General features: G+C 41.4%; 2 protein-coding genes across 3 annotated transcripts; one reads left to right on the forward strand and one right to left on the reverse strand.

Moving 5' to 3' along the window:
- Nucleotides 1-144: 144 nt before the first annotated feature.
- LOC9640435 lies at nt 145-2,789 on the forward strand. Of its 2 annotated transcripts, none has more exons than XM_024676973.1 (6): nt 145-709; nt 822-1,126; nt 1,184-1,240; nt 1,305-1,765; nt 1,858-1,985; nt 2,056-2,789. In XM_024676973.1, the coding sequence occupies exons 1-6, from the start codon at nt 216-218 to the stop codon at nt 2,105-2,107; spliced, it is 1,497 nt and encodes a 498-aa protein (XP_024532741.1). In that variant the 5' UTR covers nt 145-215; the 3' UTR covers nt 2,108-2,789. The 2 variants fall into 2 exon arrangements, with proteins under 2 accessions (XP_024532741.1, XP_002971847.1); XM_002971801.2 differs by having other exon boundaries at nt 1,184-1,234.
- A 15,375-nt stretch (nt 2,790-18,164) lies between these two features.
- LOC9640438 (pentatricopeptide repeat-containing protein At1g71460, chloroplastic) lies at nt 18,165-21,189 on the reverse strand. The gene is made up of 2 exons (XM_002972003.2): nt 19,321-21,189; nt 18,165-19,256 (listed from the first exon to the last, which is right to left on the reverse strand). Exon 1 carries the CDS (start codon nt 21,187-21,189, stop codon nt 19,525-19,527), a length of 1,665 nt encoding a protein of 554 aa, XP_002972049.2. The 3' UTR covers nt 18,165-19,256; nt 19,321-19,524.
- Between the last annotated feature and the right edge of the window lie 5,323 nt (nt 21,190-26,512).

Raw genomic sequence — 26,512 nt, forward strand, 5'->3', positions numbered from 1 at the left:
CTCGCCGCTGATCGCCACTCCTCCTCCCTCTCGATCTCTGGTAGCTGGGAAGAGGCGCCATCGCCCCGGCGGATGAGGCGCCCGAGCGGTGTAGGGTTTGTGGCGATTTCTTAGAGACGAGGTTTTGCTCATGGTACTCGGTGGAGGGAGATTATGTGCCGGGGCTCGTCGCACAGGGATTCGTCGCGTCGTGAGCCTCGCGCTGCTACAATGCAATGAGCTGTAATCAGAAGACCTCAACCATCCTGAAAGCGGCAACAGTGTATCTGGGTGGGCAGGGCAAGAAGAGCTTGGGCAGCCGGGCCTCGGCGATCTTCGCTGGGGAGGTCCCCGACGACGACAGGGCCGATTCCTTTCTCGCCGAAAGGTCCTTCCTTCCGGTGGGTCGCGCCGCCGGGCTTTTCCCGTCGGAGCTAGCGGAGATAACTGACAGGAAGCCGCCGGTGGTGAAGAGGAGCGATCCTCCGGCTTTGGAGCAGCAGCAGCATGGGAAAAAGCAGCAGCCGGAGAGCAAGGACGATGTTCCGGTGGAGATTTTAGGACTTCCAGAGGCCGAGGGGGTGAGGACCGATCGGGACGAGCAGGCTAGCGAGTGCTCGAGCTCGTTTGGATTCAGCGACGCCACTTCCGGGGACGAGGCAAACACCAACAACGCCAGTGAAGTAGACTCCGCTGCGAGGGATGGCAATGGAGCGCTGGAGACTGACAGGTACGGAAGCCATAGACACTTCTTATCTCTCTTTGTTTTTTTTTTTTCCTTTTCTTACCACTCTTCCTTGAACGCACTCAAACGAAACGTATGACAAACGTTTTTATATCAGGAGGAGGCCCCTGAATATGGACTGGAAAAACTATAGACGTGGTATTGAGTGGAGATGTCGGTGGCTTGATATTCGTCTTATGGAGTTGCAGAGGCAGGCTACAAAGTATGACGAGGTTCTCTCGGGGATCCAGAAGGCCAAGCCATGGGACGGGAGGACGGAGCCCGACGGTGCAGCGAGAGCAGCGCCTGTGCGGGAAGAGCGGCCCGCGCAGCCGCTCCTCCATCGCCAAAGGCGCAGGAAGGTGGAGGAGACTGTGGATGTGGCCGACTACATGTCAAAGCATCCTTTATTTCAAAGATACGGTAAAGAAGTGAATTTTATTCGATTTTCTCTTACGTCTCATAATGTCGACCTTGCAGAGAAGAAGAAGCGAGAGTATGAGGGGGAACAACACAAGGAGCCAAACGATTGTACGCGTATGATCATGTTGTCGATCTCTTGACCGGTTATGGCTAATTCTCTGCAACCATATGTTTGTAGTGGCGGCAGAAGGCGCAATGGTGAGGCTAGATCCGCCGCCTGCCGATGAAGCAAACGAAGACTCGGTAGAAAACATCATGCTCAAGGTGGAGACGTTGCAAGCACGGGTGGTCCGGCTGAGAAACCAGCTCCGGGGCTCGATGTCGCACAAACTGCCTGGCCAGGTAGCCAGAGCAGGCGGAGGTGGCGGCGGCGCAGCGCGAGCTCCAGCGGCCAAGGCGGCTGCCGTCAGCCGTCTGACGAAGGCTGCTCCGAGCGGCCATCCTGTATCGCCAGCCGCGGTGAAAGGCGGGCAGGCTGCCCGAAGGCGGGCCTCGGACTACGATATCAACAACGTGGTGATGCCTGTCAGCGTGGGTGCCAAGTACGTGCAACATGTGAGACATGCCAACATCGAGACACCTCAGTGGCGGCTGGCCGAGAAGTCCGAAATGTGTGAAGAAGATAACTCGGATGACGAGGTTGGTTGGTTTGCTCTCTTTTTCTTTTTCTGTTTTCCTAGTTTCTTTTCCTTTTACTCGGACGAGATCTCACACGGATGAATGTATTTCAGGATACCGATGATGAAACTTACAAGAGCCGTCACGCGCCTTTGGAAGCGCAGGAGAGGCTTCATCGCTACGGGCCACGGACTAACAAAAGGCCCCCGGAAGGGGAGAAGTTGAGCGCCAGAGGTAGCGGGTAAGGTTTTCTCTTTTCTTGTTTCTCGGCTTGCTCAGTCCAGAAGCTGATGAAGTCTCTTCCTTTGCAGCTCGCACCAGATGCCTCAGTGTAGCTTGTCAGCACAATTTAGCGAAGGGTGAATGAAAATCGAGCAAGCAAGCAAGCGATTGTACATTGCAAGCAGCAGCAGCAGCAGCAGCAGCAGCAGCACTAGAGAGAGTGGGAACGGATTGATTCCCTCCTGGTTGATGCTCGTCAGCAGCAAGCAGGTTAACCAGACAAAACTAATCTCCTCGATTCCAATTCAAGGCCTGCATTTTGTGTAGATGGTGCAGGAGGAAGGCAAAAGACAAAATTTATTCAAAATCAGAGAGACCAGAAGGAAAGCAGCTGATAAAAAACAGGTGTGACTCTTGGATGCGGCTCATAGGAGTTGTGTTTTGGTATAAATAAAATATGAGAGAGAAAAAAATCTCTTTTTTTGACCATTATGATCAATTTATATGAAAAGTTTCTCAATATCTTTGATAAACTAATGAAGGCATGGCGCGCGGCTATCTGGCTGATCCGGAGGGTCATGGTACCTGTGTCCGTCAAGATCGCCAGCCCTCGCAACTGGATTTGGCCAGTGGCTGCTGCTCGGCATTTCCCGCTCTACGCTGCTGCTAGTGGGCCTCTACTTCGTAGTCGCCAAGAACGATTTTCTCGATGCCGTCGTGCCCAACCCGCTCACCGGCTACTTCATCTTCGTTGAATGATAGACTTGCAAGTGTTATTCCAGATACGTCCTCCTCATAAATGAACATCAGGCAATTTACGATCCATGGATAGTTTAATGCTTCAACGCCTGCCTCAGCTGCATAGTACGGTCCCGGGATAGTGGCGGTCTGGAGGTGGAGGCTCTGGGACAGGATGGAGATTTCCGGTGGAGTGCGAACTACTGAGGGACGCTGTCCCGGTCTACGATTCGAGGGTGGAATGCCGACGCTGAGCTTGTTCTTGAGCCGGGTAAGATCGAGAGTAGAGTTCTATCAGACCGAAGCTTGTTTGTTTTTTCCACACGAGTGTTGCGTGCCGGGCAGTGCAGCGTTACATCTGCTCTCTCACTCTTCCAGGAAAGCCGGACGTCATGGCCAGGCTGAGGTCCTTTCGTGTGGATAGTGATCTCTGCGGGAAATGCGAGAGCACGATCGTCACAACCTGGGAGGATCTGTCTAAGAGGAGCTTAAATCCGGCTCTTGCTGGCAGGAACTTCTTGTTTCATGCTTTTGTTCCACGCAGGAGAGCGATGCATATTGGCAAGCATCGGAGGTATGCCGAGGTATGCAGAGGCAGTGCGTACAAGTTCTTACATGCCTTAGACGTGGAGAGGATAGAATTCAACAGGACAGAAATAAAAGGAGGATTTTTTCAAGCCCTAGAGTGCTTGGATTTGCAAATCTAACTTTTACATTGTTTAAATTTAGTTTTTTCCATTTCCTTTCTTTTGTTCTTTTCTTTTTGGATTTTGTTTTAGATTTAGCTTTTTCATTGTCTAAATCTTCCTTTCCTTCTAAGTTTTTTTTATTTATCTTCTTTTGCTCTTTTTCTTTCATTCATCTTTATAGTAAAGTAATAATTTTCTTCTCTGACTCTAGAGTAACAGTTGGTGCAATTGCTTAATGTTATGTGATTGCAATTGAACAATTAAACTTAGTTGATGATGGTTTTCACAGCATGTAATATAACTCTTACTCTTGGTGCCAATCCTTGTGTTTGGCCGGAATTCTTTCAAGGGAATCCTGGGGATGATGTATATCATTAATTCAATCACTTCACAGTGATTGCCACATATCATTTTTGGGATGATGTTTGACATTTGAGTAAATTTCCCATGTGTCTCCAAGGGATGGCACTGCAATAGTACAATAGTTTGAGCGTAACAACTCGTGGGGATTGGAGTATTCTCCCAGACGTCTTCAAAATGCATTTAGACATGTTGACGATTGTGATGATGCCTTTTAACAATTGCATTGTCTTCGTCAAAGGCCATTTAAGTCGGTAATACAATTTTACATTCGTTTTTGAAACCTCTTGCTTCGTGCAAAGCCAAATATTTCGGAGCAGATTAAGCTGGGAATGTTGTAGCCAACACTTTGTCAAAATTTTGTAAGACTTGTGCATGCATTTGCTCCAACCACCATTGACAATGCCCTTCACTTAACACAATGTTATGAAATGTCACTTTTTCCACTTCTCATTGCACATCCTTTATCTCTACTTCATATGGGAAATGGTCTTGTTCCAATAAAGGTTGATGCTGTTACTGCTCAAGTCCAAAGACAAAGGCGAGGACGTAGTCGTGGCTATGATGTTTGCTGCTAGGCATGTGATGAAGTTGGTCACACTTATTGGTATTGTTGGCATTTTCTAAATTGGCAACTTCCATTTCCTAGGTGGAGACCTTGGCATCAACAACGTCCTATTGATGCTACTGCAATGGAAAGTCTCATCAACAACGTCCTATTGGTGCTACTGCAGTGGAAAGTCTTGACATCATTTCATCATCTTCTCATTTCCTTGCTGGGAAATGAGGAGTTGCACGAGTAATAGAGGGACCTTGCGGGAATAAGTCAACGTACTACAATGGAAAGTCTCATCAACAACGTCCTATTGGTGCTACTGCAGTGGAAAGTCTCGACATCATTTCATCATCTTCTCATTTCCCACTGCAGTGGAAAGTCTCGACATCATTTCATCATCTTCTCATTTCCTTGCTGGGAAATGAGGAGTTGCACGAGTAATTGCTGGGAAATGAGGAGTTGCACGAGTAATAGAGGGACCTTGCGGGAATAAGTCAACGATGTAAGCTCCTGAGTTTGGATGAGTAATAGAAGGACCTTGCGGGAATAAGTCAACGATGTAAGCTCCTGAGTTTGGACTTCCCGGGAGGTCACCCAGCCCAGTACTATTCAAACCCAAGGACGCTTAACCCCAAATATCCCAAGACCTTTAACCGATTAGAAAAGGGGGTGCACTCTTATTCATGGGCCCTTTCCCTCTATATTTGAACCCCATGGACCGTCTCTCGAGTTGTTCTCTTTGGTTGTTTACAAATGACCCAAGAGTATTATTAAGGGGTTCACTTGGCACTAGTTCATCTAGTGTTTACTTTCCAAGCTCATTTGTATAACAAGAGGTCTCCTATTATTCTTTCCATGTTGGTTGATATATCGAGTTTATCTTCTATTGCTCGATCTGTCACCACATATTGCCGTTTATATTTGCATCGTGCGGTAGAGCTAGTTTTCATTCTTTATGGCAACAACCGTACACATGCAGGTGCACGGGATGGGTTGCAATCATTGTAGGTGGTGCTAAATCAAACTTTTGGCCTCATCCTTGGTATGGATTGGTTGCAGCACAATCATGCTAAATGTGATTTTGAGGCTTCTCTCCCTTGTCTCATACTTCCTTATATTTCATTCATTCCTCTCACTTTCATACCTTTTCGTCCCTTCGTTTTTAACTCTGCTTCCATTGCTTTTGTCTCCTCATTATTTCCTATGTTTCCATCTTGCTCTGCTCTTCCCTTTTTTTGATCCCTTCGATGCTCTTTGTATTGCAGCGGTTGACCGGCTCACAAAAGAGTATGCTGATCTTTTTGAATTTGATCTATCGTCTGGGGTTAAGATTGCCATATGTCATTTAATTTCAATCAGGGATGCTTGTCTAATCAAGGTTCCTATTTGTCATTGGTCACCCAAAGAGATCAAACTTTTATGTGTAAACATTAAAGAGATGTTGGAAAAAGGTGTTATTCGAAAGTCGCAGAGTTCTTGGGTATGTGAACCTCATGTTGTAATAAATCTTAATGGGAATATTCATTTTTGCATTGATTATTGTCCGTTAAATGAAGTGATAATCTTTAATATATATACCTTCTTCCTCACATTACTGATCTCTTGAATTGTCTAAAGAGAAGTTGTTTGTTCATGAAGCTAAATCTTGCTTCTAGGTATTGGCAAATATCAATAACCAAAGAAGATATTCCTAAGATTACTTTTCATACACCATTTAATTTGTGCAAGTTCTTTGGTTTGAATAATGCTCTAGGAATTTTTTAATAAATGATGGATGAGGTTCTTTATGATATGCCAAAAGTGATTGTTAACTTCATTGATGATATCTTAATGTACTCAGAGGGGACGTGGGAGGAACACGTCTGTGATGTTTGTAAAGTTTTGGATTGACTACGGGATGTTAATTTAAAGTTGAAACGGTCAAAGTGCGTGTTTGGTCCAAGAACATAATTTATCTTAGATACCATATTTCTCATGAGGGTTTGCAAATTAATCTTAACAGACTTATGGTTGTTTTAAATTTCTCTATTCCGAAGTGTATGAATGATGTGCAGCACTTTTTGGGCAAAATGCAATATCTCTATCTTTTTGTGGACCATCTTTCTGATCACAGTACACCATTGCGAGCATTGCTAAAGTCATTAATGTCATCTTTTATTTGGTCTGCAGACTGTGAGCGGGTGTTCATGGATCTTAAAGAGATATTAATGACCCCTCCAATTTTAGCATATCCTAACTATACTCAACATTTCATTTTGCACATAGATGCTTTTAATATTAATTTTGGAGGTATGTTGATGCAAAAGAACTCTAGTGTGTTTAGTCAGTGCCATCCTATTGTACACATTAGCCGTACATTACAACTAATAAAGATGAACTACTCCACAACAGAGAATGAGTGTTTATTAGCAATCTAGGGTTTTGAGAAACTTCATGCATATCTACATGGTTCTCATATATTACTAAAAAGTGATCATGCTGCTGTTACTTCATTATTGAAGCAGAAGAACTTGGTTGGTCATATTGCTTAGTGGGTTTTGAAGTTTTAGATATATAATTTTGATGTTGTTTATCGTTCAAAGAGTTTTATGGCTCATGCTAATGCCCTTTCTCAAGCTCCTCTTCCTTCTTCACTCTTTTCTCATGTTTGGGACAAATCTGTTGTTCTAGCATCTGTGAATTTTCTAGATGAGGATTTTGTGCCATTGGTGGTTGCTGTATTTGACATTTAATGTCCACAAGGTGCAGAGCATGATCTACCTTCTTTTGATAAAGTTCGCGAGGCTCAAAATATTGAGCCAAGCTTCAAGAAGGGTTTAAGAATTTTGTATCACTTACTGATGACTTATCATTCTAGCATTTACATTCTCAATATCACCTTGAAAACGGCCTTCTTTATTTTGTTGGGACGGATCCTGATGATCATTTATAGCTATGGTGCCTTTAGTCTTTATTCCACGGTTTCTCCATACCTACTATGATTCTCCTATTCTAGGCGAGCATATGGGATATTGTTGTGTGACCGAGAAGCTGCACAAGTCTTTCTATTGGCCGGAGATGTAATGTGATGTTATTTAGTATGTGTATAATTGCATTTGGTGCCAAGCTCATAATACTCCCCCTCATATTGCGGAAAGACGGTTGGAGTCAATTGCAGTTTCCTATCCATTTGTGTTGGTAGTGTTTGATCTTATGGGATCTTTTCCATGATAAATTGTTGGCAATGATTATATTATTATTGTTTCTGACTACTTGACTTGTTGGGTGGAAGTTGATGCTCTTGCTAGCACCTCTACAATTGTTGTTGGATACTTCCTCCTCAATCGAGTGGTGTTCTAGCATTTTTAACTAGAGTGGATTCTTTTGGATAATGATTCTATATTTATGGTTGAGGCATTTCATGTTTTAACATCTTGGTTGGGATACATGACACTTTTATGAGTGCTTATCATCCATAGTTAGACAGTTTAATGGAACACTTAAGCTGCATAGAAGTGGGACAACAATGGCACTACAACTCCCATCATTGTCCATTTGTGAAGTGGATGATTTGGTGTTAATTTGTTTTCCTTATTTTATGGTATGTGGTTTATCTAAGGGACTCTTTGCTCAGTGGAAAGGACTATATTAGGTGTTGCGGCAAGTTGGACCTCAAATTTATAAGGTTCAACATGATATCTAGTAAGACGATCCTCCAGAAATTGTGAATGTGTAGTAGTTGAAACACTTTGTACAAAGGGATTAGGAACAACTAATACCATCTACAAATCTGCTAATGCCTCCTTTTGATGTTCCACCAGATCCCGGCCCATCTATGAGAGAACCCTGATGGTCTTCTATTATTCTGAGAGGAGGGGATGATGTGAGGTCCAAGTATACAACTACGATGTTGTATGCTAATATTAGCATAGTGGGATTTTTGTAGCTGTTAGATTGGTTTTAATCTGGACCACTCACTCATGTATATGTTAGGGTTTTTGGGCTAATTGATATACATATTTTTTGTATTCCCTTTCCATATTCCATGCATTCACATAAGTATATTAAATATTAAAAAGACATAATAATTAATACATATTCCCATGTCTTAACCACTCACATGAGTGTTGCTTATGACTTGTCACCATGGATGGCCACTCCCTATGCAGTGAGTAAGTTAGTTGATCCACATTTGCTGTTTTGAGTAGAATATGATGATCTTGGACCCAAGCTATTAATTAATCTGCTCTAGCTTTCGTCCTCCCTAAAAGTCAAGGTTTTATTAACAATGTTTTGCTTTTTTATTTAGGATTGTGATTTTGTTTTTGTTCCATTTGTTCTACATTTCTATCTAGAGCTATTGTTATACATAAATCTGCTCCCTTCTTTTGCCATGTTATATTATTATTAATTGAGGTTTGAGGCTGTAGATGCTCTATTATTCTCATCTTGCAACATTATTTATGCTATTATGTTACATGTGGATTGGAGATTTTGCTACTCCAATTCTTGGTGTGCTATTGGCTCTAGTTTATATGGGATGTGATTACATGGTTGCTCCTACTCTTGGTGTCTTACGATTTGTTATTAATGTAGAATGTCATAATGATATGAATTAACAAATAATTTCTAGAGGATGTTTGAGGATCAAGCTTATGAGAAGATGATGTTTACAAGTTTGATTATATTCTTGATAAATAAAGTATTCAAATGCTTTGAGGATAACTTTAAAGAAAAATTAAAAATTTCATAGGGTAGTCCATAAATCTACTATTTAGTCTTTACTTTCTGCTTCCTATTCTTTCTAAATCTTTTTACTTCTCTCAACTTAAGCTGTCTTCTTGTATTTTTAGTATTCATCTTTCATCTACAGTCAATTTTTCTTCCAATTTTCTTGGCATATTGTTCCTTATGAATTTTTTTAACCTAATATCCTCCTATTTCTGAGAACCTAATTCTTAGTTCTTTTGTGGATTTTTTGTTTTCTTAAAGTCTTTATTCCATTTTTCCAAGGGTTAAATCACTTTTGCTAGAGTTTTAAAGTTGAATACATTTTCCTTATTATAGTTATAATATACTATAGTGGCTCTTGAAATCTTTTAATTTCATTCACAATTGTAATTTTGCTGTTAGTTCAAATATTTAATAGTTTCACATAAAGTTGCAATTTGTTCATTAGGATATCATAGTTGAATACTTGTATCATAGCTTTAGGTTCTATTTAGTTCATAGTTATCAATAACTATATCAATGATTCTATGGAGTTTGAAGTTCTTGTGCCCATATAAAACTCTAATGTTCTATTAGTCACCACTTTTTCATAGATGATGGTATAATGTATTTGCATATATAACACTACAAGGTAAATATATTATTTATATTAACATAATATATAGAGCATCTGATTAGAATTACCCATTTATGTATACAAGCAATAGAGGCCTTAGCCCAATTAATTTATTTTTCAAGAAATAGTATTAAAGATATGATTTATTAGGCATTTTTATTTACATATATTATTAAGTATAGTGTAAATAATTTAGCCAAAGTATACTTATAAATAAAAATAAAAATTATACTAAATTTCAAAGATTAGAGATATGCTATTTTGTCCTACTGAATCTCAATACTAAAGACTTAATTTGAGGCTGAAACATCTATTGCACACCTCTAAACTACTATCCCAATTAAGTATAAAAACATGAAAGCATTCTTCCTTGATTCATCACTTTTTACTTGCTTCATCACTTATAGCTGTAAGATATAAAACTGTGGAAATGGAGCCATATGGCAATGCCCAAGGTGGAAATCTAACGAATGTAACATATTTGGACTAAAAGCTCTAACTTAGAAAGTCAAAAGTGAGAGTGGAACTTTTAAGGAAGTGCTTGAGAAATGAGTATGGAGCCATCAATAAATGAGTCTCTAGAAAGAGACAAAAGAATGACTAACATACATTAGTGTCTTGACATGTGGAAGTGTTAAGATTGAGTTTGAGACCAAGTCTAAGACTAAGTCTGAAATCGAATCCGAAATCAAATCCAAGAGTGGGTGGCACTATCTACTTGGATACTTTACATGGCTTATTAGAACTTTGCTTTAGCCACATGGCTAGGGCATCTTGGTGGTGGAAAGTGGGGAGAGTACCCATAAAGCTTATGTTGCATTGTAATATTTCGAAATGTCATTTCAAAGTCTCTAACTGTGGAAGGAAAGATGAGTGGCCCTTTTACTTATTAATCAAATATATAATCATGTTGTGAGGAAGTCCCAAAGGTTAATAAGACTTAATGGATGGACTTTTAGGCCTTGATTCAATGGCAATATTGGCAAGCACTACTCTGGACAAAAAAGAACTTCACAGAATTAAAGAGGATAATATTCCCCTATGTTTTAGGGCATCTTAAGGATGTTAAAAAGTGGTTATATAACAACTACGCATGAATGGAAGGTTTAATCTTCAAAAGACAAGACTATGGTATAAATTTTTTTCATTCTACTTTAGCCACTTAACCACACCTCTAACCACTTGGAGGAGTCTCATTCACAACCTCCATAATGTAAACAACCAAAGAGAACAACTTAAGAGATGATCCATGAGGTTCAAATATAAAGGGAAAAGGCCCATGAACAAAAGTGCATCTTCTTTTCTAATTGGTTAAGGGTTTTGGGATATTTGGGGTTAAGCGTCCTTGGGTTTGAATAGTACTGGGTTAAGTGACCTCCCGGGAAGTCTAAATTTAGTCACTTACATTTGGTATTAGAGGGGTCTCAGGTCCAACTCTATTGATTGGCTAGGGGAATCACACCATATGTTAATTGACATCTAGCAGGTCCAATTTGCTCCCGCCGGCTCAATTTGCTCCCGCCAGGCTCGACCCGAGCGGTAGCGTATGCACTTGCAGGAAAGTGTGGTAAATTGTAAACAACCAAAGAGAATGACTTAAGAGATGATCTATGGGTTAAATATAGAGGGAAAGGGCCCATGAACAAAAGTGCACCCCCATTTCCAATCGGTTATGGGTCTTAGAATATTTAGGGTTAAGCATCCTTGGGTTTAAATAGTACTAGGTTGAGTGACTTCCCAGGAAGTCTAAATTCAAGAGCTCACACATAAGTCCATTTCAGGACTTGGGGCTTGCTAGCCCTGAAAATGGCATCTATGCCACTTAACCTTTGCACTTGGTCTAAGTGCTTCACATATCCGATCCCATGACCAACACTTAAGGGTACCACTAACATATCAACCCATTACACTAAAGCCATGCCTATTCACCATTGTCACACTAGTGATTTAACACCACTTACATCACAGTCCCATCTCTCAAAGACTGGGCCATCTGTCTAGGAGTGGTCATCCCATATCCACTCCTTAGCATCCTTAGGATGCCCACAGACATGGGGAATAACCTTCCCCAATATCCCTTTTTCAGTCCCCACCAAGTCCTTTCCTGTGTCCATGTTCACCAACATTGCCACTAGATCAAAGCCCACCAAGCTCGACCACTAAGTCTTCTTATTCTCTGGGACTTCCTCACCATGTGACCGTATCTTTGGTCATTACACTATAGGATTGCTCCTCTTCCTTTCCATAGTCTAAGACTTTGGGACAACATTTTGGAACACCGTGGCTCTACACGAGCCTCATAGGTACTCTCCCCACCTTCCACCTTTGGGTGCTCTAACCATGGGGCTAGAGCGAGGTTCCATTAAGCCACATTAAGTATCCAAGTAGGTAGTGCCACCCATGCTTAGACTGGGAGCATCAACTATTTGATCTTTGCACTTGGTCCAAGTGTTCCACGTGTCCGATCCCATAATCAACACCCCAAGGTACCACCAACATATCAACCCATTACGCTAGGCCATGCCCATTCACCTTGGTCACATCGGTGGTCCAACACCACCTGCATTGCAATCCCGTCTCTCCAAGACTGGGCCATCTGTTCATGAGTGGTGATCCCAGATCCACTCCTTAGCATCCTTAGAATGCCTATAGACATGGGGAATAGCCTTCTCCAATATTTCCTTCCCGGTCCTCACCAAGTCCCTTTCTGTTCATGGCCGTGCTCACCAGCATTGCCACTGGATCAAGGCCTATAGGCCCGACCACTAAGTCCTACGGTCCTTTGAGACTTCCTCACCGTGTGACTATGTCCTTGGTCATCACACTAAAGGGCTACTCTTCTTCCTTTCCATAGTCTAGGACTTTGGGACAACATTTTGGAACACCATGGCCCTACGCAAGCCTCATGGGTACTCTCCCCACCTTTTGCCTTTGGGTGCTTTAGCCATGGGCTTAAAGCAAGGTTCCGTTGAGCCACACCTGGTATCCAAGTAGGTAGTGCCACCCACACTTGGACTGGGAGCATTGACCATTCGATCTCCCGGGGGAACTAGAGCCGGCTCTTGAACACTTCACCAAGCTACCTCGCTTGTCGGTCCGTATTCACTCTAGTCTTGGACTTCCCTATGGTCAACTCATCACCCAACACTGGGTATGGCCTTTCTAGGCCAAACTAGCTTCACTAGGCCACACTCTCCCTACTATACTTTTGGAACCCCCCACAGCTCCCCCCCCCCGGGGGGACGATTGCTTTGGGCTTTCACCCAACTGCCTGTATTAATATTCAGACTCGAACTCGGACTCGGACTCGGTCTCGGTCCCGGTCTCAGACTTAGACTTATACTCGAACTCGGTCTCAGTCTCGGTCCCGGTTCCATCTCGGACTCCATCTCGGGTCCATCTCGAACTCCATCTCAAGTCCATCTTGGACTTCATCTCAAACTCCATCTCAGGTCCACCTTGGATGCCATCTTGAACTCCATCTTGGGTCCATCTCGGACTCCATCTCAGGTCTATCTCGGACTCCATCTTGGATTCCTCCTTGGACTCCTTCTCGAACACTTCCACATCTCATGTGTTGGTCCTTTTGTGTCCCTTTTTTGAGACTCACTTATTGCTTGCATCGTGCTCATTCCTCAAGCACTTCATTGGGAGTTCCACTCCCGCTCTCACTTTTTCAAGTCAGAGCTTTTACTCCATATGGGTTAATCTCATTTGGCTTCCACCTCAGCCACTACCATGTGGCACCCTTTCAGCTCCTCTTTGGGGCTTAGGGATTTTATGTCTTACACATGGTATAGATGGCTTTAGACCATCAATAAAATAGTGAGGATGGATATGGCTTTAATGTAAAAGGTTGGTACTTTAGTAGTACCTTTGGGTGTTTAAAATGGAATTAAACATGTGAAGCATTGGACTAAGTGCAAAGTTAACATAACTTTGAAATCACCTTTAAAGACTAACAAATACCCCAAGTTAGAATGAGGACTTATAGAGGTTGTGAATGAGACTTCTTCAAATGGTTTATAGCATGGTTAAATGACTAAATTAAATTGAACAATAGTGTTTAATGTAATGTAGGACTCATTTTTATGAATATTGTCCACTTTTTCACATTGTTCCTAATGAAGTATATGAATTGGCAACATTCATAAACAATTATTTCTTATATATAAAGGAGTTTCTATCACCTTTTTTTCTTTATTTTTGAAAAATGAGCCACCATAAATATTGAGGAACAAACTTGTTTAAATATGGAGAGCACAAAGTAAAGCACTTTCTAATATCAAACTTAAAGTGGTTAATAATCCTTTAGTTCTTTCTTCTTCTCCTTTTTATATAACAAGCTCAATGTAGGTGGGTTGAAGAGTATTGGATTGATGGTTTTTATTTCCATTTGGTTGGCTCTATACTCTATACACACAATGGCTTCACAAAATTTACTGGAAGCTTTGACAAGTAATCTTTCCACAAATTCATTCAAACCATTAAATGTTGTATCCTTAGGTATTACAACCAATATGTCAGTGTGGATAGACACATTTACTTGATCCTTGTGGATGAGCTTCTTCACAATCTTATACCTCATATCATCACTATTGTTGAAAATGCAAAACTCATGATTTATTTCCTCAAATAGCTGAAAGCTTGCTCAAACTCTCCAAGTCAGAAGGCAAAGCTCTAGTGTATGTGGAGAATCACAGTTAGTTTTCTTTTCATTGGGGAAAAACTATTGCATAATCTCATGTTATAGTCCATATCTGGCGGGAAATCTCTCTTCCAAGCACTTATCATTGAGAAGAATGTGGAATACCTAGATGCTGGAAACTGTTTCCATGAAAGTATATATGTTTCATACTTTGGTTTTGATCTTTGTAGATGGCCAAGCTTCTCATTGCTTCTTTAGGCAGGTCACCATTCATGGGTAACGAGTTTGGCCATATAAAGATACTTTTCATTGTTCCTTAGTGGTCTTTAAGAAAAAGATTTTACACATGTGGAGAGCAAGCAATAACTTCTCATATGAGTTTACTTGTTAGAGATGATCCTTACTAGATGACAAATGGCACACAAAGTTTGACATTGTAAGTAGAGACAACATCATTTCTCTCAAGACTCTTGTCTTATCAGCAATTGATGTAAGTGCCTATGGCAATTGAGCAGAAGTATTTAATTCTTAACGATGCACCAGCAACAAACTTGTAAGTTGATGATTCTGTTTCCTCCTCTTTTTTATGATTTTGGGTTTCTTAGGATCAATGTCTTTAGCACAAAATTGTTCCTCCACAATTGAGTGTAGGGGTTGTCGAGTGGAAGCTTTCATCTATCTCTCATGTAAGAATACTATAGGTTTATAGACTTGCAAAAGTCTGGGATGCCTCAGTTAGTGTGATGTAAAAAATCTGGCAATTATGACAAAGCAATGACTTTTTGTTTTCTTAAATACTATGAACTCAATTTTGCATTAATGTCAAGTAAAAATTCATGCAACCTCAATTGAGGTTTATGAATTCAGTGAGTTCATGCATTGCATACCACCGTGTATTCATAACCAATCAAAAGCCTAGAAACTTATGTGGAAGCCACTTTTCATAGTATTTTAATATTTGTTAGATCAATATTTGTTATCTTTTCTTTATTAATAGTTCATTGATATATATAAAACCTAGACATGTTGCAATAGAAAATACTTCCTATGATTTTAAAATTAAAATTCAGGATAGACATTTTGTTGTGTGGAATATAAACATATCTTATCTAAGGATAGGATTTCAACAAAATTTTTCTTCAACAATACAGGAAATTACAATATAGTAAAGGTTTTGTCACAGCTATTAGAGTTTTGTCATTTGCAAGAAATGCAAAGATCACGTGAGCAAGTTTTATATGAGAATGCACTAATATATATAGTCCATTTGGTTGTTCCATCCAGAGGTGTTCTGGTAAACATAAGTATTGGTAGTGAATTTCTAATAACTTTTTGATCAATGTATTATTTCAAAAACTTTTATTCCAAATATTTTAGAATGAATTCATCCTCCTTTACTATGATCTTATTGTTTTTTATTTTTATTTTTATTTTTGTGCTTAGATTTAGCTTAAAAAAATTATATTAATCAATAAGAACTAAGACTTTATAACTAGAAGTCTCAAACTAAATAAACATATAATAATTTTAACAAAGATTGAAACTAAATCTCCTAGAGTTTTAAGTAACTTCTCTGTGTGTGTGTGTGTGTGTTTAAAGGCAAATATTTGTATTTATATATGACAGTGGTTTGATGCAATTTGTCCAGCCAGGACATACTGTGTAAAAGCTGTGTTGCAAGTGATTGTAACCTCTATTGTTATAGATTAGTGTTAAATCAGTATATCGACTAGATTGGAGTCTCACATGTAATAAATCATTATCTAAATAAACATATCCTCCTTGACCAAAAGGAATTATACATTCATTCCATATAATACTAAATTCCTAAAACATCATATTTAAATTCACAAACATCTTCCTCATTATATATGGCATTAGTTCTAGAAATACAAGCTTTTAGAAATGGAGAGCTGGTTCCAGATATTTTATCATTTATTAAATGAACTATAATTAAGAAAATCCTTTTTGCCATTCTTAAAATGTTATTATTAATATAAATGTTATATTTAACTTTGCTTAAATATAAGATAATCCTTGATAGAAGAAATTGATCATATAAAAAGTATATTCTTTTCTTTTAGACTATATAAGGAATTTTGATGATGTGGCAGCCAGACTGCAAGTATTATAAGAAAAAAAAATATTATTAAAATATTTTTCTTGCAACATGTGTCAATTTGTCTAAGTTTTATATTTATCAATAGACTGTAGCTTTTAAATTTTTAATAAATAATTATTAGAAAATAAATCACACTTTTGCACAAAATAGACTGATCTTTAGTTGCAAATAAAGATTCAAATAATGGTAGAAATGTACCTCAATCGTAAAAGTCCTTGTAGCCCTAGGTAAAATCTGCCATCATGTAGCTAAAGACTTCAACAAATCCACCAACAGCCTTAATCTTCATTTTTCCCAAGCAATTCAATCCTAAATCTCAATTCTCATACCAACAATCAGGACCAAATGCTCTTCCGAATGCCTGTATTTTTGAGCATTTTGCCCTAAAATGGATCAATGTGCTTCTTGTAAGAGGATGCATCTTCATACTCAGCAATGAAGATTTATCCATTGGGAGATTTACACTTCTATAGCTAAACAGTATAAAGTGGATGTGCTAGACCTTATCATTACTTGTTGCAGGGGTGGCACATGCTTAATTTCAAGGCAACAACTAAGCTCACCAAAATCTATAGCTACTCTAGAAATTGGTAAAAAACTAGAAACAATAGTAAAAAAAGGACATAAATGATTTTTATACATGATGCAAACTAAGTTAATCCAAAAGTCTAAACTAAGCGTAAGTCCATACCAATCTTATATACAGATGTGAAGTCATCTCAAGTCCATTGCTAGAGTTTATCAAACAAAGATTGTTTACCTTCTAGGTAAATACCATTTGGAATTGAAGATGGGTGGTCTGCTGCTTTACTCTATGTTCAGAAACTAAATTAGTAGTAGACCAAATTTACTTTATGTAAAGTTTATAAATTAAAAAAAAATTATAAACATAAATTATCTAATAAATATAAACCATTAGATTAAGAATATGTTAGGATATGTTTTTGGTTTACTTAAGCAAACATGTGGATGGTAGTGAATATACTAAGTATATTCCTGGATATTCTAGAATAGTTTACCATTTAACATTGTTATTCATTTAGATGAATTGTTTATAATTTATAAACTTCCTAAACACTTTCTAGTATATTCTAGTTTATTCTACCATCTAATGGTTGATATTCAATAAGATTAATCTTTTGTGTATATAAATTATAAACATGTTTATAATTAAAAACTTCCATTTGATCAATTAAATTAATAAATAAGAATAACACTATTATTAAGCAAATCAAATTTTGATACATGTAATGCACAACAAATTTTTGGTTTGCTTAAGCAAACTATATGAGGACTATTTAAGCATATTCTAGGTATATTCATTACCATCCCATTCTAGGATATAATGGTTGTTATTCATTTAGATTAATCTTGTATTTATAATTTATTAACATGTTTATAATTTTTAAACTTTCTTAAACCCTTTCTAGTATATTCTTTTTATTCTATCATCTGGTTGATATGCAATAAGATTAATCTTGTGTTTATAAATTACAAACATGCTTATAATTATAAATTTTATTTGATCAATTAAATTAATAAGTAAAAATAACACTACTATTAAGCAAACCAAATGTTACTACATGCAACACTAGCAATTTATTATAAATTACAGACATATTTATAATTTATAAACGCAAGATTAATCTAAATAAAGATAAACCGTTAAATGGAAGAATATACTAAAATGTCCAGGCTTATTTCTTCTGGGTCGAAGGGTTGTTTTTTAAGGTTTAGCCATGAAGCTTCAACACCCGGAAAATCGATCAAGATTTTTTATGAATGGCTCGATTGACGAGGAGGATGGCAGTGATGATCCAGTGCTACTTGATCCAGCAGTGTGGGGTGCTCTCTCCAGTGACATCCTCGCCATGATCCTCGGCTGGCTGCCACTCCCGGCGCTATGCCGCTTCCGGTCAGTCTCCAAGGCATGGCACGCGGCCATCGGGCGGATCCGAAAGGTCAGGCACGGCCCCTGGTACGTCTCATGCGCTGAGGGTGCCGTCAAGATCGCCAACCCTCGCGACTGGGAGCTTTTTGGCCGCCACTGGCGTAGCTTGCCGCAAATGCCCGGGCTCGGCATTTGCCGCCTCTGCGCTGCTGCTGGTGGGTTGTTTTACTTCGTCGTCGCCGGGGGCGATTTTCCCTACAAGGACGATGCTGTGGTGCTCAACCCGCTCACCGGCTACTGGAAGGAGCTGCCGAGAGTTCCCAGGATCGTGGAGTTGAGGATGGAGAGGATGTCGGTGTGGAGGGGGATGGAGGCTCTCGGGCAGGATGGAGATTTCCTCGTCGTCAACTTGGTGGAATGCGTTCCACGCTACGTTCGACGAAGGGACATTGTCCAGGTCTACGACTCGAGGCAGCGGAGATGGAGCACCAACGCTGAGCTTGTTCTTGAGCCAGGTATGATCGACAGTACTTCTCCTCAGACCAAAGTTTTTTTTTTTCCAGGCGAGTTTTGCGCGCCGGGTAGTGCAGCGTTACACGGTTCGATCCTCTACTTTCTCACTTTTCCAGGGAACCCGGACGCCACGGCCAGGCTGAGACCCTTTCGACTGGATAGTGATCTCTGCGGGAAGTGCGAGAGCACCATTGTTGCAACCTGGAAGGATCTGCCAAAGAGGAGCTTCTTAAGTCCGGGTCAAGCTGACAGGAATCCAAAGCTGTTCTTCTGGGGTAAGAAAGTGGCGTCCTCTCCTCTTCTTCATAGTTTTCTTCTTCGCAGGAGAGCGATGCATGTTGGCAAGCTTCGGTGAGGTACGCCCAGGCAGCGCGAACGAGACGATCTTCTTACACGCCTTGGACGCGGAGAGCAAGACATGGATAGAATTCGACCGCCTTCGGACTCCTGGAAAGAAAAGAGCATTCCAGGACTTGCGAGTGGCAGCAGATCCTCTGGAGCAAAGGCTTACCTTGTCCACGGCAGAGAATGGCTACGCTTACGACCTTTCCACAAAAGAGTGGTCTCGTCCATGGTCGTTCTCTCATTTCAGCCCATGCAGTGTTCCATTCTTTCCTTACACACCGTCCTTCTGCTTAAGTAGAAGCGACGTATAGATCCATGAATGAATGGAAGCTAGAAGTTCGTCACGTAGCGCATTATGCTCGTGAAAGACTTAAGACCACAGTGTTTCCAAGCCTTCGAGCTCCATTGCCTGGAAGAGCTCGGGAAGTTGATCTTCGCGGCCACCAGCGAGATAAGCCGACGCTAGAGTTGCCCACACGAACCCCTCCTTGATCGCGAGCGCATCAAACGCGAGCTTGGCATTCTTCCAGTCGCCACAAAGAGCATACATGTTGAGGACGTCCCTGAGCGTGTTGGAGGTAAACGCGGAGGTTTTTGCGAGAGAGGAGGCCAGTTCCTTGCCACGAGCAAAGTTCTTCTCGTCGCAGCAGGCAGCGAAGACGCTGCTCAGGGTCTGCTCGTTTGGATCCATGCTCGCGCTCTTCATCGCGTCGAAGAGAGCTAGACACTCTCCAAACTCCCCATGCCGGACGTAAGCCTCGAGCATGGCGTTCCACACCAGTATCTCCTTTCCGGAAGAGCTCCTCTTGAACAAGAGCCTGGCATTCTCGAGGCTGCCACACTCGGAGTACATCCTGATGAGAGCGGCGACGAGCCGAGCGCTGTGCTTCACAGTCGTGGCCACCGCTCGCGCGTGGATCGCCTTGCCTTGCGAGAGATGCTCGGGGTGGCGGCACGATCCAAGCACGAGCACAAAACTCTCCGGATCTGGAGAAGTTGCTCGAGCTCGCATCACAGTGTAGAGCTCCAGTGCGTCCACAGAGAATCCACCGCGAGCACACACCTCAAAGCAGTAGTTCCAGCACGCTCCTGACATCCTGGCCGCGGCGGCTTTCACTCGATCAAACCGCCGGCACTGTGCGTAGATCTTCACCAGCGCGAGCTGGAGATCACTGCCGCAGATCCGGTCCAGTCCCTCGCTCGCGATCCTCTCCACCACCCTGCTCCCCAGCTCCAATCTCCCCGCCGCCACGCAAATCTCTAGCACAGCCGCGTAGGTGGTGCTATCCGGCCTCTTCCCCTCCACCGCCATCGCCCAGTAGAACTCCAGCGCGCGATCGTGCTGCTTCCACCGCCACAAGGCCGCGATCACCGCGTTCCACACCGGCGTCTCCTTGAACCTCACGTCGCCAAACACCTGGATGGCGGTGTCGAGCCGGCCACACTTGCCATACATGTAGATGATCGCACTCTGGAGCTTGTGATCCTGCCGGACGCGCCGATCGATGAGCAAGTTGTGGAACTCGGTGCCGGAGGAGAGATCGCGCAGCTGGCCGCACGCCCGGATGGCGAGCGCGAAGGAGACGGCGTCCGGAACGGCCCTCTGGAGGAGCATCCGCCGGAAGTTCCGGTAGACCATCTTGCCGGACCCATCGTTGCGCGCGAGCATCCCCAGGAAGGCGTTCCAGGACTGGACGGTCCTCTTGTCCATGGTCTCGAAAACCTGGCTGCCCCATTCCAGATTGCCGCACCGGGAGTACATCCGGATCAAGAGATTGGCCATGGATGTGTCGTCCAGGTACTTGGTGGCGTCCATGTGGCGGTGGATGCGAACGCCGTAGGAGAATGCGTGCTCGCGGGCGCAGCGCCGGAGGAGGGAGGCGTACACGGAGGGATTCACCCGGTTTGGCGAGTAGGATTGCTCCAGCGAGTCGACGGCGTCGGCGAGGCCCTGGGACACCCATGGCTCGCGGGGGTACCTGATGCGCCGCCGCCGCTTGAAGCTCAGCTTCCTCCGCTGTAGCCCTCGCAGCATTCCCAAGAGCCCTAAACCCCGTGAATATTCTGCGGAATATTCGATTTTTTGAGTTTAAACCAAAAAACGGCGGGGCTTCGCGGGAATTTCGCTCGCGCGGAGAAAGGGTTCCTCGTCTTCCAGAGGCAATCTAATTTGCTCGCATCCATAACTGTTGCAAGCGTCGAGTGATTCCACTGCCAAAAATTGGCATGGGCACAAGATTAAGCCCTTGGAGCGTGATGTTTGTCCACAACTATACAAAGCCCTAAATAATTGGAAATAGAAGTGAGAGAACACCTGGGAAGCGAAAAACAAAAGCAGAACTTGCTTTGTAAAAGGATCATCCCCGAGTAGACTCTAAAAGTCGATCATAACAGTTATAAGTTCGTTGACAAGGAAGAATGATTTAGAGCAAGCATCATAAAAGGTACTACTCTGAAGTTAGCTCTGTTGCGCTCTTGGGAATGTGAATGGTAAGCAAGCCATTCCGCAAAAATGCTCTAGCCTTCTTCAGGTCAGCAGTAGAGGGAAGGTTGAACTTCCTTTGCTTGAAGATGTTGGCGCTGGTCTTTACGGTGAGTTGATCCGGACCTGAACATACCACAATCACTTTCTCTCGTGACAAGCCTGCACAATTGCAAAACCAAAAGCTCTTGGGAAAGCGTGGAAGTCTTAAGAGACATACCTGGAACTTCGATATAAAGGGTGTGGTGATGCTCCTCATCTACAATAGTTGCCTCGAGACGTTTGTTCGTGGCTGTAGCAGAGAATAAAAAAAGGAAATTAGTGGAGGTAAAAAGAAAAACAGAAAAATACTCATGTCCAGCTCAGCCTCATCACGGTCCTCAATTGGCACTGTCGAAGCTGTCCGTTTGAGCGCAGCAGCCCCCTTGGGAAAGCGAATAGTGAGAATCTCATCCTGGAGATTCACTATTGCACCATCGACATTGGCGTGAGTAGGAACCACAAGGTTCTCGGGGCGGAATACGTCCTTCTCCGTGGAAACATGCACGCCCTGTCCATCTTTTGCAACACGCACTTGATCCAGAGATGTGAGACCTGTACAATAGTAGGCAAGAATAAGAAAATTTATTGAGATATGTCTGCAAATGACTTTACCGGGCACTTGCACATCGACAGTGTAGAACTGCTGGTTCTCGAATGACGAGCACAAGAGCTTGCGCTTGTCATATCCTGCAAGCCACAGCAAGGAGAAATAAAAAACTCCAGGCAGGATCAAAGCCATACCTTTATTGTGCTTGAGGCAGTTTAGCAGTAGTTGGTGTGCATGTTTCTTCTCAAAGTTGTAGAGAGCAATGAGGCCTCCGTGCTGAGAGAACTGTGGGAGTCCCCCGGCATCAGCCACCTCTTGCGCTAACCTGAGGCCCCTGGCACACCTTTTCAGGTGATCACTGGAGAAGACAGCGTGTGGGACGACCGGTGTAGCATATGATGGAGAGCGCTCATGGATCAGAGAGGTGAGGCTTGTCGATTGCAGACCAAAGAGGTTGGGATAAGACTCAGCAGCAAACACACGCGCCTGCTCCTGCAACTCTTGCATGTTTGGCTCCCCGGAGAAGACTTCCTTCTCAGCTCGGCAAGCAGCACTCCGGCAAAAGTCATGCACTAGGCGAGTTTCTTCCTGTGTAGGGTGGTGTATGGGTGGCTCTCCACGGAAGCGGCGGAAGTCATCCTCTGAGGCGATGTTCACGAGCTGGATCATGTGTGGATACGGGCAGGGGTAGTCGCCACAGTCGTCAAACCCGAGTGGTTTTTCGGAGGGTGGAGGGAAGTCGCCGCTCACGATTTCGGTGTACCTGAGCGTGTGATCCAGGAGATGCGCCTGGAAGCAGCCGGTGGCACAATCAGAGTCACCTAGCGCCCAAAAGACTTGGCCGAGGACACGGTTGTTTAGGCGGAGCATCACCATCCACAGAAACTCTCCATATTCATTGTAGGCATCGTCCGTCGGTGGTTTGCTCGCCTGAGGGAGCTTCTTGCCTTTGCTGCTGCTGCTGCTTGATGCCCTCCTTGCTGTATGGACAAGCCACCTTAACATTTTCTAGGGTTAAACGTGTGTTCTGCTAGGGTTTTAGGAAGGGCATGATGTGGGGTTCTCTTTTCAAGCGTTTGCAGCAGCCAAGTTTAATGTTGTTTCGTCTCCATAGCAAGGCTCGCACTCATGGTCATGCTCGGGTGTTCTTGGACGCGGGAATTGATATAGAAGTAGATCAATCGGAATGGGATAAACGTGTAACACGGACTTTTGGAGAAACATGTACGACTTCAATGCTACAATTGCTCTATTTTAAATATTTAAGGCAAATCCGGGTGAACACTCTCTACAGGATGAGGCACGAGGTAGGATGATTTCAATACTAGAAATAATATTGATTGAATTTTATAAAAATAAAATTTTGTTTCAGGTTTGGAAAGAAATGATAAGTATTAATCCATCAAGAAAGGATATAGACCAAGCAGTGACCCTGTTGTTACGCAAAGGAGGTTTGAATTTTTTTTTCTTGATTTCTTTTATTTCTTTTTTCTTCATAGGGATAAAAACTTTTGGAGACCTTGCTCAGTTTCATCATACTTTTAATGCTCTTTGGACAATTAAACGAAGTCTTCACAAGGATTGGGCACTGCTTACTCCTGATAAAGCAAGGCATTTGGCACAAGCTTATTTTAAGGTATAATTTAGATTAGTTTTTATATGATAGTTTTTCTTCTTAGGCAGCTGTAGATGACCTGTGGAGTGGTTGCAATCCACTTACATTATCTGAAATCATGGACATTCTTATGGGTGGACAAGTATATTTTATTGCTAAGCAATATAGGTTTGCTCTCAAAAAATTTCTTTATTATATTTGAAACAATTTTACAGTGATGAGGGAGCTCATCATGATAACAATATTTACAATGTGGTATGGCATTCCTATTCATCTCCATATCCACCAATTATCAAGATCAACAGATACACTCCACTAGAGGATATGGAAACACCAGATGTATTAATCCAAATTGGTGAAGCTTTACATAACAAGGACTCTCGGCAATTTCTGTTTTTGAAGGCATTTACAGCAAGTGTGACAAGAAGAGGTTAATCTTTTTCTGTATTTACACAACAAATTTTGCTTCCAATATATTATATTGAATAAATATATTTTTGGTTTGCTTAAGCAAACCCAATATACTTAAAATATGCTTAGATATTCATTATACAATGTGGTATGGCATTCCTATTCATCTCCATAAGATCAACAAATACACTCCACTATAGCATATGGAAACAACAGATGTATTAATCCAAATTAGTGAAGCTTTACACAATAAGGACTCTAGGCAATTTTTGTTTGTGAAGGCATTTACAGCAAGTGTGAAAGGAAGAGGTTAATCTTTTTCTGTATTTATAGAGTTTAATTACACAATAAATTTTATTTTAGAGTAATCTCTAATAGATTATATACCATACATTATAAATATTATATTAATTCTGAGCTAGTGGTAGTGAATATATCTAGAATATGCTTAAATATTTAGAGATATTCTTGGTTGTTATTCATTTAGATTAGTTATGTATTTAGAATTTATAAACAAGTTTTATGAGTGCATAGAATATAGAAAGAGAATATAATAAATGTGCATATTATTTAGCCCAAAAACCCTAGTTTATATACAAGGGTAAGTGATCCAAATTAAAATCAATCCAATAATTACCAAAATCCCACTATGCTAATATTAGTATATAGCATTGTAACCGTACACTTGAACCTCACATTATCCGCTCCTTTTGGAATGATGGAAGAGCATTAGGGTTCTCTTATAGGCCACAATCTGAAGGAACATTAGGAGGAAGCATTAGTGGATCTCTAAATGGTGTTAATTGTTCTTGATCCTTTTGTACAAAACATTACTGTACATGCATAATTTTTGGAAGATTAACTTGTTAGATGTTATGCCAAACTTCATAAACTTACAATCTAACTTGCCACACACCTAATATGGACCTTTCCATTGAGCAAAAAGCCCTTTAGATAAACCACATACCATAAGATGAGGAAAATGGATTAACACTAAGTCATCCACTTTATACTCCATAGGTGGACGATAATAAAAGTTGTAGTGCTATTGTTGTCCCACTTGTATCGGCTAAGGTGTTTGGTAGACTCTACTCGGATAAGTGGAAGAATGCTCATCAAATACTATTCCCAGAATCTAGCATCGGCAACTCGCGACAATTGTGAAAGTAAACCCAACTCTATTGGCAGTATTGGATCATGATCATATAAGAGTTTATATGATAAAGCACCAAGAGAACTCTACAGCCCTATGATATACACATACTGAAGAAACAATAAATAACCATCCCAATCCGAATGCAAAAAGTTTAAATACTTCATGATCATCCTTTTGAAGGTCTAAATAAACAATTCCACCAAACTATCTGATTGTGGATGATAAGCACTGGTCAAAATATAGTATATCCTCAACTGAGATGCCAAAATGTAAAATGCCTTAGCCATAAATGCAGTTACATTATCCAAAACAATCTACTTCAAACAGGAATGTTAGAATGCCACTTGATTGAGAAAGAAGTATCCAACAACAATTGTAGATGCACTAACAAGAGCATTAACTTCAACCCAATGAGTCAAGTAGTCAAAAGTAATAATGACATACTCATTGCCAACAATTGCTCTTGGAAAAGGTCCTATTAAATCAAATACCACCAACTCAAATTGATGGGACATTACAATTGACTTCAATCGTACTTTCACAACACGAAGGGGAGTATTATAAGTTTAGCACCAAATGCAGCTATGCACATATTGAATAACATCACATTGCATTTCCGGCTAATAAAAAACTTGTGCAACTTCTCAGTCATATGACGATATTTAATATGCCCACATAGAATAAAAGAATCATGGTAAGTGTGGAGAAAGTGTGGAATAAAAATTAAAGGCACCACTAGTCGTAAATGATCATCATGATCCATCCCTAAAAAATACCATTCTCAAGATGATATTCAGATTGTAAATGCGGAAATGGCAAGTCATTAGCAAGTGATGTCAGATTTTCAAACCTGTCGCAAAGCATTCAAATCCACAACTCAATTCTTTAAACCTCATGAACCTTGTTAAGAGAACGTAAATCTTGCTCTACACTTTGTGGATATGGAACATCAAGTACAACAACTGCTAATGGTATAGAATCCTCATCTAAAAAATCCATAAATGTTGGAACAACATATTCTTCAGAAACATGAAAAGGGAGTGAAGAAGGAAGAGGTGCTCGAGAAAAGGCATCAACATCAGTTATAGAACTCCCCGGGCGATGA

This window comes from Selaginella moellendorffii, unplaced genomic scaffold (assembly GCF_000143415.4).
Source record: "Selaginella moellendorffii unplaced genomic scaffold, v1.0 SELMOscaffold_18, whole genome shotgun sequence".
Classification (NCBI taxonomy): domain Eukaryota; kingdom Viridiplantae; phylum Streptophyta; class Lycopodiopsida; order Selaginellales; family Selaginellaceae; genus Selaginella; species Selaginella moellendorffii.

What these genes read in the sequence shown, in the direction of transcription:
- LOC9640435 (XM_024676973.1), top strand. Translation starts at nt 216, where the DNA reads ATGAGCTGTAATCAGAAGACCTCAACCATCCTGAAAGCGGCAACAGTG. An exon ending in GGAGCCAAACGATTGTACGC is followed by an intron (nt 1,241 to 1,304) that starts GTATGATCATGT and finishes ATATGTTTGTAG; the next exon opens with TGGCGGCAGAAGGCGCAATG. An exon ending in AAGATAACTCGGATGACGAG is followed by an intron (nt 1,766 to 1,857) that starts GTTGGTTGGTTT and finishes AATGTATTTCAG; the next exon opens with GATACCGATGATGAAACTTA.
- LOC9640438 (XM_002972003.2), bottom strand. Translation starts at nt 21,189, where the DNA reads ATGCTGCGAGGGCTACAGCGGAGGAAGCTGAGCTTCAAGCGGCGGCGG.